Source organism: Typha angustifolia, chromosome 12 (assembly GCF_048772165.1).
Source record: "Typha angustifolia cultivar Huaian chromosome 12, ASM4877216v1, whole genome shotgun sequence".
Classification (NCBI taxonomy): domain Eukaryota; kingdom Viridiplantae; phylum Streptophyta; class Magnoliopsida; order Poales; family Typhaceae; genus Typha; species Typha angustifolia.
In genome coordinates this window covers 10,851,594-10,865,133 of record NC_133250.1, presented here as the reverse complement: position 1 = coordinate 10,865,133, position 13,540 = coordinate 10,851,594, and the positions used below count along the sequence as shown (strand labels likewise).

Genomic DNA, 13,540 nt, shown 5'->3' with positions numbered 1-13,540 from the left:
ACAATCTCCCCAATAATCACATGCGGCTTTACAAAACCTTTTGCAACCTTCGGTTCCTCACCCTACACGTTCACATTAATACACGCTTAGGCATCCCAAATCCGAGTCTCCACGCACACGTGGCGACTAGAGAGGCCGAGGGGATTGCTTCCCACTCTGTTGGGGATCCGTAACAAGTGCATGTTGACGGCAGCACGCTCGTCACAAGAGTGGAAAGATTACTAGTCTGTCTCTGTTCTTAAAAGGAGCGTCGTTTTCACTGTGACGCAACTCGGAAAATAACGCGACACAGGATCAAATCGCCTAGGGTCACCAGTTGTTCTTTAAATTAAAAAAGAAAAAAGAAAAGAAAAAATTGTTCTTCGCCAGGGCAACGGTAAAACACACTGGGAAGTGACAGTGGCGGTAAGATGTTGGAAAAGGTCACTGTTATTTCCAAAGTGCATCCGATCAGACGATCGCACCGAAGCACGATCGGTTTCCTGATACCTGTCTTAAGAGATTAAACGCGGACCACAAAAATTATATCAGATGTGATCCGTCATAGAAAGAAACCATGCTCCTTTGAACCGAACCGAATTGACCTTAGTATAAACTAGTTTCTACCGTGGATTGGATACTTGCAAAAGTTCAATGCATGCAGTCGTTTTCCCTATAAATGTAATAAGGAGTAATAATACTTCGGGTTCAGATTGGGTTCACCGTAGAGTTTGGAAGTTGAATCGATCTCAGTACCGGGACGGGAAGTGTCGAAACCTCCGTCCTATGGCCTACCTCTCTATGTGGGGCCTCATGTTTAGGCACAGACCAAGGACAGCTCCCTCAACTCTCCAGGCCGACTATAATACGTGGCCTTTACGCCTCCACGTGTCCAACCTAATCATGTACTCCTCTCTACCTCCCAATAAGATAGACATCTCTGACCAATCCCCACTTCCCCAACACAGAGGTAGGAACCAATAGTGGTAGGCCAGTAGCAGAAGAGAAAGGGGACCAAAACTTTGAAACCGGAGAAGAAACTGAGAGGGAAGAGGCATGGTGAGGTACTGGGGGTTGGACGCAAGGGTATGCGACTCGTGCAACTCCTTGCCGGCGCAAGTGTACTGCCAAGCGGACGCGGCGTACCTGTGCGGCACGTGCGACGCACGCGTGCACGGGGCGAACAAGCTTGCCTCGCGGCACGAGCGGGTGTGGGTGTGCGAGGTGTGTGAGCAGGCTCCCGCCGCCATCACGTGCAAGGCGGACGCCGCCTCCCTCTGTGTCACGTGCGACGCCGACATCCACGACGCTAACCCCCTTGCCCGCCGCCACGTGCGCGTCCCCATCGTCCCCTTCCTCCACCCCCTGACATCCGCTTCCGCCGACGGCGGTCTATTCAAGGTAGCCAACGAGGACGAAGACGTGGAGGAGGAGAAGGAGGCGGAGGCGGATGCCGCCACGTGGCTCATCCCGAACCCAAACGGCAAGCCTAGTACGAACCTCAAGGGGGCGATGGAGGGGACGGATGTCAGATCCGGCGACTACTTCTTCTCCGACGTGGAACCCTACCTGGATCTGGATTATGCCTCCTCCATGGACGCCCGCTACCGCCACACCGACAGCGTCGTCCCAGTCCACGCCAAGTCCGCCGGCGCCGGCGTGGGGTTCAAGCCGTCATACACGGCATTCCCCGCCCAATCCCTTAGCCACAGCGTAAATCACAAAGAAAATTCCAGATACATACCTGATTCCTCAATCGATCGGCCTGCTTATTGACTATTTCTGTTTGAAATCTTCTCAGATGTCGTCGTCTGAGGTCGGGGTGGTTCCGGACGCGAGCGGCGTCGCCGACGTCACGAAGCCTTACGGCGGCGGAAAAGGAGGGGAAAAGGTGGCGGCGCCGATGACGATACCGAGTGCGGCGGTGGATCGAGAGGCGAGGGTGCTGAGGTACAGGGAGAAGAGGAAGAACCGAAGGTTCGAGAAGACGATCCGATACGCGTCGAGGAAGGCGTATGCGGAGGCGCGGCCACGGATCAAGGGAAGGTTCGCGAAGCGGACGGAGGCCGAGCCGGAGGCGGAGGCCGATCAGATCTACTTCTCCTCCCCTGGCTACGGCGTCGTTCCTACGTTTTGAGATGATTCCGGACTCGCCTCTCCTATTTATAGGCAACGGAAATCCAATTAATTTCGTCTCTTTTAGAAATGAGCTCTTGGAATGATTTACATTCTATATTTGGGCTTGGTTATTATGTGGATTTCATGCATTTACTTGGAGCTAACCTCATCTCCTCTCTTCATCTCAAATTAACTGCTGAATTGCCTACAAGGAAGCAGAGTCCAACAATGTCTAATGTTCAGAGAAATCAAAATCTTTTAATATTAGTTTATATCGCATAAATTACCAAAGCACCAAACACCTTCATCTTGCCCTCTCACAAGTCAAACCTCACTACAACCTTAGGAACATTCAGAACAAAATCAAGCCAGCTCCCAAAAGGAAAAAGAAAAAGAAAAAGTAAAAGGTCTCCTATGTGAAGTTAGATGACTAGTAGGGATAGTAACAATCAGTGTCCAGAGAGCAATCATCCATCTCATCAACCTCAATTTCAAGCATCTTCCATCTTTCTGATGCCTTCAGGTCATGGCTGCCTGATAGAAGATGTAGTACCTGAAAGTCCACAAGTTCTTTGTGACAGCAGTTCATCTAGTTTTTTTTGCATTTCTTGTAAAGATTCGACCTACCTTGCTCATCGATGGTCGCCAAATCGATGGCTGCCTAATGCAATTAGATGCAATCTGCACTAGCCTCTGCAGCTGATCTCTGTCATACTCGCCGCGAAGATTTGGGTCAGCCAGTTCAGTAATCTTGCCGGCCTCCAGAAGTGGCTTCGCCTGGTAATTGCATAGAAGCAAGAGACAACAACAAATGAGCTTAGTTTTGATCACAAAACACATGAAGATAATGTTAGAGACTTACCCACTGTATCAGGTTTTGCTTCGAGGAATCCACAGGCCTCCTTCCGGTGACGATCTCCAATAGTAGAACACCGAAGGCGAAAACGTCTGTCTTCTCATCAACAATTCCATGCATGAAGTACTCTGGTGCTAAATACCTGTTTTCACAATTCAGAAACAATTTTATCAGTAGATCTCCTTCATGTATCTCTCAGTTGCTGCTCATGTCTTCCATAATGTAGCTACATCAATGTCATCAGGACTTCATGGTAACATAATTCGACGTCGTAAGCAAACATGTTGCAGATATTGAAACTACTACTATACTTATTCTTCTGTAAGGAGGATGCCGAGATTTTTACCCAAAAGTGCCTTCAATTGGAATGACAGAATGATGACTCCATTGCTTTGGAAGCCATTTCGCCAGTCCAAAATCTGAAATCTATGGTAGGAAGGTATACTTCAGGCTGAGATGCAGAAATGCAGAGAAGTGTAGTAAATTTAAGAGTATGAGACGATTAAGCCCAACCTGGGGTTCAAAGTCCACTCCTAGAAGAACATTGGATGCCTTGATGTCGCGATGAATGACTCTATGTCTGCAACACTTGTGAAGGTAATGCAGACCTCTAGCAATCCCTACTGCTATCTTATATCTCACAGGCCAGTCAAGAAGCTTGTTATCTTTTCCTGAAAACATTACAAAGTCTTTATTAAGCTTGCACTTTTTAAATATTGAAAAGAAAATTGAACTAGGAAGTAGGAGAATCCTTACCATGCAGAGCTGATGCCAGGGTTCCATTGGGACATAATTCAAATATTAGATGGAGTCCATTCTCAATGCAGCAGCCTAGTAAATAGGCTGTATTTGGATGGCAAACATGACCAAGTATGCCCAATTCTATGAGAAATTCTTTCTCCTTGTTCTCATCTGTCTTGCCTTTAGCCAATCTCTTGACTGCTATACATTGGCCATCATCAAGTGTCCCTTTATATACTTCTGCAAATCCTCCTCTCCCCACCATGTTATCTAATTAAAACATGAAATTTAAAAAAAAAACCTTAATTAAGAAGGTAGTTGTGTGGATTGGTATACTTTTTGTTATCCATGAGATTAAATTTTCTAACCTGAGTGGAAGTTGTCTGTTGCAATTGAAATCTCTTGATAGCTAAATAATCTCCACAAAGGCTTCTGTTCTTCAGTATAGGATGAACACAGATCGCTCTCCTTTCCGATTGAATCCCTCGTCGAGCGGAAATAAGGAAACAACGTCCGAATGAAGGATAAGCGGCGCCAAATGTTCCTACGGCTACGAACACCAGTGTCATTACTGGATGGACTAGAACAGTCCTCAAGAACTTGTTGCCTTCCCTCTGGTCCATCTAACACAGCTCTTGGTGAGGTCTTCTCATCTATGCTCTCACTTAAAGACTGCAACTTTTCTCTCTTTGAGTATGCTTTCAAGAGCTTCCGAAGAGGGGATAAACTTTTAGCTAAATGGGTGTCACTTTTATCCCATCTTGAAGTTGAAATTCGACTATCTGTGAATCACCAACTAAAAGAATAAGTATGAAGTTCAAAAATTTATTGCAATGAAGTTAAATTCTCTCACCTTGATGCATCTCAGGATCCAATTCAGCTGCATTTTGTCTCATACCTTGTTTCCCAATAGCGATTACAGAGCAACCTTTTGGAGCATACATGAAGCAATAATTTGAAATTTCATAGGAGCTCCTAGAATCAAAAGAAGTTTACTCTCAAATTAATTGTCAACAGACTGAAATAAGAGTGTATAACATAGAAGATGAAGACAATTATAGTGTCACCTCTGAGTTGAATTCCTTGAGTTGCCAACGAGAAGGTAGCTGGCCTCAGTATGAGCCGCTTCATCGATGAGACCCCTTCCAATGCTAGAACTAGTCCTGACCTTCGCCTCCAACTTTACCTATAACATCAAGGATCTTCGAATATATCAAGCAATTTCAATTCATTTTAGACTAGTTAGCACAAACCTTGAATCAATTTACCTGCTTCCTTTCACTGGCCTCAACAAACTCTCCGAGCATTGAAATAACAAATGCCTTAGCTTGACGCAATCGAGTCTTCTCGGAATTAATCTTCTTCCTTTCCTTCCCTACTGTCATTCGTACACACCAATGTGACACAAATTCAACTAAACATAGGCATGAACATATCTATCTCCAACTTGAAAGAGTACTGACCAAGAACATGAAGCGCAACGACTGTGTCATTCGTATGCGCCGCGACTCCTACCGCCCACGATAGAAGCTCCATGCTTGCTCGAGCGTCGAGTGAGACACCGACAAGTATTCTAGAGCTCGGAGGGCACTCCTCTATGGTATCCATGTTGGAAGAAAAGAATCAAGGCTTTGTTTCTTTCTTGCAATGCAGGGAGGGAAAGCGACACCCGTGAAGTTTAAATTTGAAGAGGCTGCATGGATGGAGATTGAAGGAGGTTGGATGTGGAGACCACCATTTTGCTGTCATTCAACTAGGCTTGCTCAAGAAGTATACCAGAGGAGTAGATGGAGAGGATATGAATTCTCTGATTAATAGATAGGATGGGGAGGTGATGATCTTTTCATTACTGTTTTGGCTTCCATTGAAGATAATGGTGGTTGGTAGGAGGAGGTTTGGGGTGGAAGCAAAGGTTGGAAGATTGATTTTTATCTTGTTGTTGAAGCCAAAGCATGTGGCCATGGAGGTGCTGATAAAAGTTCATAACTCACTTATTAGTCTTTAACCATACTGGAGCTCCACTTCCTATAATGGCTTTTGCCCTCTCCCTTTTTAAGCCACTGAAGAGATATTAGAGGTTAGGAGATGCAATCATGCAAAAGGTGAGAGGGCAATAGGATTTGAGAAAAAGAGAGGCCAAATGATGTGTGGAATGGAGGGTCCTAGCATAGTGGTTCTCTTTGTCTGTCCTAAGATTCTGGAAGAATTGTGGTGATTCCTTAGATCACTTTAGCTGCACAAATCCTTATCTAAGAAAAAGGCACAATTATTTAGAGAACTTGCTCTGGTAATATTTTTTAAATTTAAGAACTTAATCTTATTGTAATCGGACCAAGTTACAGCCACTAGTCAACTATTAATTAAAATATAAAAGGACTTAATTATCCTCACATATATACAACCAAATTTAACGATGAAAGGGATAGTTTAATCATTTAACATATTACTTACAACACTCCATGTCATCTTTTGGGAGGGAATTCATTTTCTTACCTACTTCTTCCTCCTCTGCACCTGTTGAATAGTAGAAAGCTCTACTCTGCTCTGTAATTTGGTCATTGGTATTGTTAGTTTTAAATGAAAAATCTAACAAAATATGACTTAGGCTGGATTACAAAAGGATTAAATTTTGCACAACAGAGGATATGTAAACAACAACACATGAATCTTGATACAGTTAAGATATTACAATTCTTGAAGAAACTATTCTCATCATATATTATGGCAACCCATTCATGACCTTCCTCCTGTCACCGTACATCAGATAGGGGTCATGCATCTTCTGCACCTCCATGGTCCCAAACACCCCATAAACACTAGTCTCGTTCTCCATTGAGTACGCCATCTTCTTCTCCTCCTCCTCATCATCATCACCATCATCCATATCCATCAAATGCTCCCCATACCTCACACTTTCCAACCTCATCACCCCATCCATCTTCTTCTTCCCTCTTATCACCTCGCCACTTCCTCGAAGTATCTCCACCACCTCCCTCATGTCCGGCCTCCTCTCCGGCTCCCCTTGCACGCAGAGCACGGCTGCCTCGACGACACGTGTAATCTGTGCCAGAATATGAAAGATTTTAAATATAAATTCCTTTCTTCTTATGTAAATATAAAACAATAGAAGTAGCCATCGTGAGTTTATCATGACCTCCGCCATATCAAAATTGCCACGTAGTTTCGGGTCGACAAGGTCCCGGATCCGACCTCTGGAGATGAACGGCTCAGCCCACTCGGTAATGGTGCGCCTAATTCCTCCGGGGAGCTTCTCGATGGGTTTGCGGCCGGAGACGAGCTCGAGGAGGAGGACTCCGAAGCTGTAGACGTCGCAGCTATCGGAGACTTTTCCCCACATGGCGTACTCCGGGGCGAGGTAGCCGAGGGTGCCCTTGACGCGGGTCGTCATGTGGCTGACGCCGTCCGGGATGAGCTTGGCGAAGCCGAAGTCGGCGACGAGGGGTTCGAAGTCGGAGTCAAGGAGGACGTTGCTGGCCTTGATGTCGCGGTGGATTATATGCGGAGTCACCTCGTGGTGCAAGTATCTGCATAACATTGATATGATATACATAACATATACAACATTCCACCTAGAGGAAGCAAGCAATGTGCAAAGACTAATATAAGAAACTTAATTACACTAGGCCTTGTGCGGATCCCATTATGATGTTCATCCTTTTGTTCCAGTCCAATTGCACTTCGCTTGCAAACTGGCCATGTAAATGGGATAAAACGCTGAGATTGGGCATGTAGTCATAGACGATTAACCTCTGATCCGTTCCGGCACAATAACCTCTGAGACCCAGCAAGTTCTTATGGCGAACTCTTGCCAAAACTTCAACCTCCACAGCAAATTCCATCTCAGCTTTCGAGTTCATGGCCTTCAATTTCTTCACAGCTATCTGCTCAAACTCAACAAACAGTATATCGATTATATGTTAGAGTTGTAACATCCTAGATCAATTATTCATAACAAAGTCAAGTACGTACGTACGTACGTACCTGAAGGCCATCGGTGGTCTTTCCCCAGTAAACGCTTCCAAAGCCCCCTTCGCCGAGCTTATTCTCCTCGCTAAACCCATTAGTTGCAGAATAAAGCTCTTTGTAGGTGAATATTCTCCACGTACTATTCATTCCTCCGCTGACAAATCTATGATTCAAACTAAATTAAGCCATGCATCAAGAAAATTATCATGGATTAAGTAATGGGAAATTAAAAAAATAATAAAAATAACACTTACTTACCCATGTTCTACCTTCTCGTTTCCACAGCACGAGCTCATGAATGAGCCCATATCCTCGTCTTACCGACTATCTCCTTAACGTTAATTAGCTTCCTCGTGTGTTTATATCCCTTTGCCGTCAGAACCATGGGAGATGGAAAATGAGAAGAACCTGGGCCGTCCGTGGCCGGCCGAACAAACTAATAGGTGTCCACGCGGCAGCATACATGGTGGAGCCCACTTGTATTTGAACACCTCAGGGTGCCACGTGGAGGGACGGAGTAGGTTGACCGAGGAGCAGGCCCATGTAACTATCATATTATGGGCCCAAATATTTGATCTCAAACAAACGGCCTATATATGGATTTCTGAGAGGTGCCCTCTTTGATTTATTACGGATCAAGTAGTAACTCCAATTTCTATAGCTAGTAGTAGGATCCGACCGTTAACCTACCGGTACTCTAATTATCTAGTTATTTTTCACCCAGCAGCATTATGCATGGCACTATGTAGTCATTGTCATCCTCTTCGAATTAAGCCCAACAACTACATACCAAGAATCTTAGCCAAGAGGCACATATTAATTAGTCATATACCTCTCAGTGGCCCTGCTGTGTTCCCCCCTTGTCATTTTAACACTGTGAGACCCTTTTGGTAGCATATAACGAAGGGGGATATAACTATCATCGATCCAATGGCTCCTCATCTGCATGTTGTCGGCCACCTTCACTACATCTCTCCTTCTCATCACCCACCTTTATCTCAGAAATCATCTCTCCACTCTTCTAGTTTGTTGAATTTAACATCACTTGAAAGGCTCAGTTCATCAACCCCAAATCTATTCTGATCGATGCTATAAGACAGGGATAAGCATACAATATTATTTACGCCGTATATTTATTTATTTTTATTATCTCAATATCCGAATATTATTACGCCGTTACGGGTTCCTACGCGCTGTCCGCTCGCCGCATCCCAAACCCATACCCGCGTCCGGTCTCCACCTGCCCCTTAAACTCGCAATTAGAAGTCTCCACGTAGAGTGTATTTCAGTTCGGGTTCCCGTGACTCCTTAATAGCTGACGGTCTACTTACCTCCCTCGGATAAGCGAAATATTCTTTCTTTTCTAACAGTGTAGATTTATTTATTTAAATTAAGAATATTTAGAAATAAAATAGTCATCTAATAATTTTTGCCTGCATCGTCGAGCAGAGGATATTAGATAGTTGTTCCCAAATCCTCATCTCAAGAAAAATTTACATTTCCGAACCCAAGAAAAAGAAAAAATAAAAAGGAAAAAGGAATGGTAGCTTTACTGCTGAAGCTCTGTGTTTTTGTTCATTTATACTCCCTGAATCGGAGTCTGGTCACCCAGCGGTGCGGTTACACCCCCATCAATCGCCTTCTCTTCGTCCAATCTCTCGTCCCCATCCTTGGCCTTGTCGGCGAACGAGGAGGCGCGGCTACAGATGGGCGTGGCGAGGTAGGAGGGTTTCACGTCGCCGGCCATGATGACGAAAGACGGCGCCGGCTTGGCACAGGCCGCCGGCTTCTCCGCGTCGCGGCCGTCGGCGTCGGCGTCGGCCTCGTCGCCGGCGCCTCCGGACTCGAGGTAGCCGGAGAGCTTCCAGTAGGAACAGGCGAGGACGAGGAGGGCGAAGGCGATCAGGCCCAGCATCGCCGCCAGCCCCCCGAAGAGGTACGGCACCGGCGAGTGCCACGTGGAGTGGGACCCGACCGTCGCCGGCTCTGACGTGGATGACGGCGACGTGGAGAACTCTGCCCCTGGCCTCATTGGTTTTCCCTCTCTCTCTCTCTTCCTTCTCTTCTTTTCTGCAGAGAGAGACTGACTGATTGTTGGCGATGGGGGACATGGGGAGGAGGGAATGGGGGGGTATTTATATAAGAGAGAAGAGTTTATTTGAGGGGCAAAATGCATATATATAGTAGGAATTCATATAAAAATATTTTCATCAACTAGAAAGAATGAAATAAGAAAAAAGAAAATACTTTGGAAGACCACTTAGGTTAATTCATATATTTTTCCTCACCTAGTAGCTACTAAGAATGGCATGGACAAAGAGAACATAAAAAATTACCAATTGCCCCATTGATTTTTTTATTTTGCCCCCTCTAATTTAGAATAAATATGACACGATTAATTTTTTTTTTTCATTCAAATTAGCGTAAAATTATTACAACATTTTTTAATGCATTTTATATTGTTAAAGTACATATTAATCTTCTAGAAATTTTTTTTATGATCATATATTTAAATAGAGAAGTAAAATAATACGAACGAAAGTTCATAATTTTAGGCATAGGAAGTTAAAATTTGTAATTTAAATATATAATACTATTCGTTTCTCCATTAGATATGATTAATGCATGCATTAACAAAGTGATAGCCAGGTAATCAAGTCAAGTAGGGGTTTAATAAATTTTCCCCCATATCTTTTTAAACATCATCTAATAATTGGAACAATCCATATAGAGAGATATTGGATGCATAGCTAAACACTCTTAAAGTAGTAGTGAATACTCCACTATGGAGATATAGATTGAAAGAGATATATGAAGATGAAATGTGGGCAAGGGAAAGGTGGTTGGCTATTTTCCTTCATTAGTTGCTTTTGCCAACTTGTAAGCTTATTTAGATAGGATAGAATGAAGCCACTTAAAATAATCTCAACCTCCTCTTATATTATTGTCACAATGGAAGTTAGTAATTAGATTAAAGTGATTCTATACTTTTCTTTGTAAGTTTCTTTAATTAAACTAATGTCGCTGGGGTTCGGAATTCGAGAACACTTAATACAATATGAGTTTGAGTAGTACTACTATGTTGATAGTTCCTTTATGTTGTTATTAACCATTTGAAATATATTATTTAGAACCATCAAGTAATATAATTACTATAATTATGAATAAGTGTGTTTAGAAATAATGTGCAATTAAAAAAATAGAAAAATAAAAAACTCCGGTAATGTCACCACGAAGGCGGAGCACCCGATCCCGATAAAGCTTACGTGTCGGCTCCTTGGAGTGCACGCAAGTCCGCTTGCCATCGTTCCCCGAGGGCAAAACTCCTCCGCGGTGGCCGGGATGGGCTCCTCCGCCGACGACCATGTAACGTGATCCCCGGAAACTTGACCCGTCTGCTGACCCGACGCCATCGCCGGCCGTTGGATGATCGTTAGACGGCTCTGATCGGGAGTACGGTGGAGTGGGTGGGAGGTCCCACCCAGTTTGTGGTTTTGCCTGCCACCTGAAGTGGGCCCGGCAAAGGTTTAGTTGGGCCGTGGTGGGCCCGGATGAAGCGTCATAGCCCACCGTACGGGATAAGGACAAATGGGATTTAGCTACGTACAACATAACGGAACAATTTAACCATAAATTAAGAAAAATACTTTCATAAGTGGAGATCAAGTAGGATTCGAACTCAAATCCTTTTATTCTATTAGTAGGATATAATATTAACTCATCGAACTATGTGGATTGATTTGGAATTTTGGATGTAATTCTAGAATAAGGTGTTGTAATACAGAATAAATTAAAAAGGATTTATGAATACTATTTATTAAAGTTACATCTTATATTATATACTAACTCAATTACTAATTTAGTTTTGATATTTATCCGATCAACATATTTTATATCAAATCAAAGTGTATTTACAGTAATTTTATAAAAATAAAAAAAAATTATCTTTCCATTTAATTTATATTACATCAAAAATAATTATTATACTTTCATTATAAATTATAAGTGAATATAAGAATAATTATTTTTAAAATAAAAACCTCCGTATTGGAATAACTCGATTGATATGCTGGCACACAATTAATAGTCTTCTGTATTGTTTTATATGATTAAAGCTGTCGAATATAGGTGACTAAATTCTTAGCATGCATTCAATGATTTAACTATGAGGATCGATCGGGTTGCGTCATCGGAGGCTAATTATGTGCATCTAATAGTAACACGTATGCATTTTAACATGTAGATTGAACCATTGAATGCCCATAATTAATATGCTTGCGTGTATTCAACGGCTCTTTAAATTTATTTTGATATGATCAGAACCATTGAATGCACGTGACCGACCGATGTGCAAGCATACATTCAACAAAATGGCCACTTATAAAGTGTTCAATTGATTTAAAAACAAGATATATTGCAATCCATTCAATATACAATCATTATATTCCATCATAATTAGAATTAAATTAAAAATAAAAAATAAAAAATAAAAACGTACACTAGAACCCTAAGTTGCATATCCCCATCGTGCATCGATCACCCTCTCAGCCAGCCACCTTGCAACACGTAGGTTGATGCACGATTAATTAGGACCCAAAATGAAGTTTAATTTAATTAGCATGGCAGATATGGCACGCAAAGAAATTACTTTTGTAAAAGCTAACAAGGATAACATATCCAAATAATCTCGGTGTTTAATATAATATCATTTCATTTGGAGTGATCACCGTGGGATTTTTATTCCAAAGGATTTGCAAGAATATACAAGGAGTGGGGTGACATGGAAGCAGGTCTTGGCCACCTTTTAGAGGTCTTTTCTAGAGTTATTTCGACGTAGGCAACTCAGCAAAGAAGAAAAGACTTTGAATCACTAACGACCACAAAGAAAATTTTGCCTCTCTATATCATTAAAAGGGTCAAATTTTTTTAGGTACAAAGAAGAGCCATTTTTTCTGACTTCAAATGGATAGATTAAGGTTTCACTTTTGTGGCATTTCTATGAGGTGACTTAGAAGACTAAATTTACGGCCAACTTGACTCTTATCGGTCTTTGTTGAAATAAAAGCATGAGATCTAAATTAGACATTTTTTTTGGGGGGGGGGGGGGGGGGGGGGGGGGTTTATCACCTAATATTATCCCATCTTATTCTTCCCGTGGTCATGAGGTTAATCAAAAAGGAGTCAGAAAGGAAGCCAAGAAAGTAAGCAAAGATAGAGGAAGAAAGGAATAATTACCCTCTTTTAAGACATCACATATAGGATAATGATATTAATGAGCATTTACCGACGACATCACCGAGTCTTCCACTAGGTTAACTTAACGAATCCAATCTCTAATTACTTTGCATCTTTTTATATAATTAGTGGTGGTATAATTAACAATTCATTAACTACTGCACATGGTTTGCTAACTTGCTAGTAACCTGGAGTGCAGGAGTTTAATTCCTTGCACTTATAGATTGAATCAGCTGTTAGAATTAGTCACAGTAGCCACAGAGGTTATAAGTTTAATTCTTCCGTGTTAATAAGATTATTATTTTTTTACTTAGTAGTATATACGATTTGATCTAGTTGTCTAATGATTCTAATCTATATATAAATAAAAGGATTGCCTCATTTGTTTAACTTATAATTAGCTTGCTGTCTCATGATCTCAGTGGAAACAAGCCAAACAACTGAACTAGTTCTTATTCTAAACTGGCAGCAAATTCCTGCAAAGCCTAGAATCTGCTATCACAATTCAAGACAGGAGGAAGGAGAACAATAAACCGTAGGCTAAGTGCTTGTCTCCTTCACAAAAAGGAGAGGAATTATGAGTGGTGTGGTTGGCACCATCATGGCAATTTGGTAGACTATCTG

At 42.4% G+C, this 13,540-nt stretch overlaps 4 protein-coding genes across 5 annotated transcripts; 1 reads left to right on the top strand and 3 right to left on the bottom strand.

The window, feature by feature from the left end:
- Positions 1 to 931: 931 nt before the first annotated feature.
- LOC140771895 (zinc finger protein CONSTANS-LIKE 4-like) lies at positions 932 to 2,261 on the top strand. Its single transcript, XM_073113717.1, has 2 exons — positions 932 to 1,692; positions 1,781 to 2,261. The coding sequence occupies exons 1-2, from the start codon at positions 1,036 to 1,038 to the stop codon at positions 2,114 to 2,116; spliced, it is 993 nt and encodes a 330-aa protein (XP_072969818.1). The 5' UTR covers positions 932 to 1,035; the 3' UTR covers positions 2,117 to 2,261.
- A 151-nt stretch (positions 2,262 to 2,412) lies between these two features.
- LOC140771894 (probable receptor-like serine/threonine-protein kinase At5g57670) lies at positions 2,413 to 5,671 on the bottom strand. The gene is made up of 11 exons (XM_073113715.1): positions 5,158 to 5,671; positions 4,963 to 5,072; positions 4,762 to 4,880; positions 4,548 to 4,669; positions 4,063 to 4,476; positions 3,710 to 3,964; positions 3,467 to 3,624; positions 3,300 to 3,379; positions 2,960 to 3,095; positions 2,725 to 2,874; positions 2,413 to 2,650 (listed from the first exon to the last, which is right to left on the bottom strand). Exons 1-11 carry the CDS (start codon positions 5,300 to 5,302, stop codon positions 2,528 to 2,530), a joined length of 1,812 nt encoding a protein of 603 aa, XP_072969816.1. The 5' UTR covers positions 5,303 to 5,671; the 3' UTR covers positions 2,413 to 2,527.
- A 610-nt stretch (positions 5,672 to 6,281) lies between these two features.
- Positions 6,282 to 8,058, bottom strand: LOC140772451 (PTI1-like tyrosine-protein kinase At3g15890). 2 transcript variants are annotated; one of them, XM_073114526.1, is made up of 5 exons: positions 7,940 to 8,058; positions 7,697 to 7,844; positions 7,334 to 7,596; positions 6,849 to 7,239; positions 6,282 to 6,755 (listed from the first exon to the last, which is right to left on the bottom strand). In XM_073114526.1, exons 1-5 carry the CDS (start codon positions 7,987 to 7,989, stop codon positions 6,414 to 6,416), a joined length of 1,194 nt encoding a protein of 397 aa, XP_072970627.1. In that variant the 5' UTR covers positions 7,990 to 8,058; the 3' UTR covers positions 6,282 to 6,413. The 2 variants fall into 2 exon arrangements, with proteins under 2 accessions (XP_072970627.1, XP_072970626.1); XM_073114525.1 differs by having other exon boundaries at positions 7,697 to 7,856; positions 7,940 to 8,042.
- Positions 8,059 to 9,107: 1,049 nt separating this feature from the next.
- Positions 9,108 to 9,799, bottom strand: LOC140772338 (protein GLUTAMINE DUMPER 2-like). Its single transcript, XM_073114364.1, has one exon. It carries the CDS (start codon positions 9,711 to 9,713, stop codon positions 9,261 to 9,263), a length of 453 nt encoding a protein of 150 aa, XP_072970465.1. The 5' UTR covers positions 9,714 to 9,799; the 3' UTR covers positions 9,108 to 9,260.
- Between the last annotated feature and the right edge of the window lie 3,741 nt (positions 9,800 to 13,540).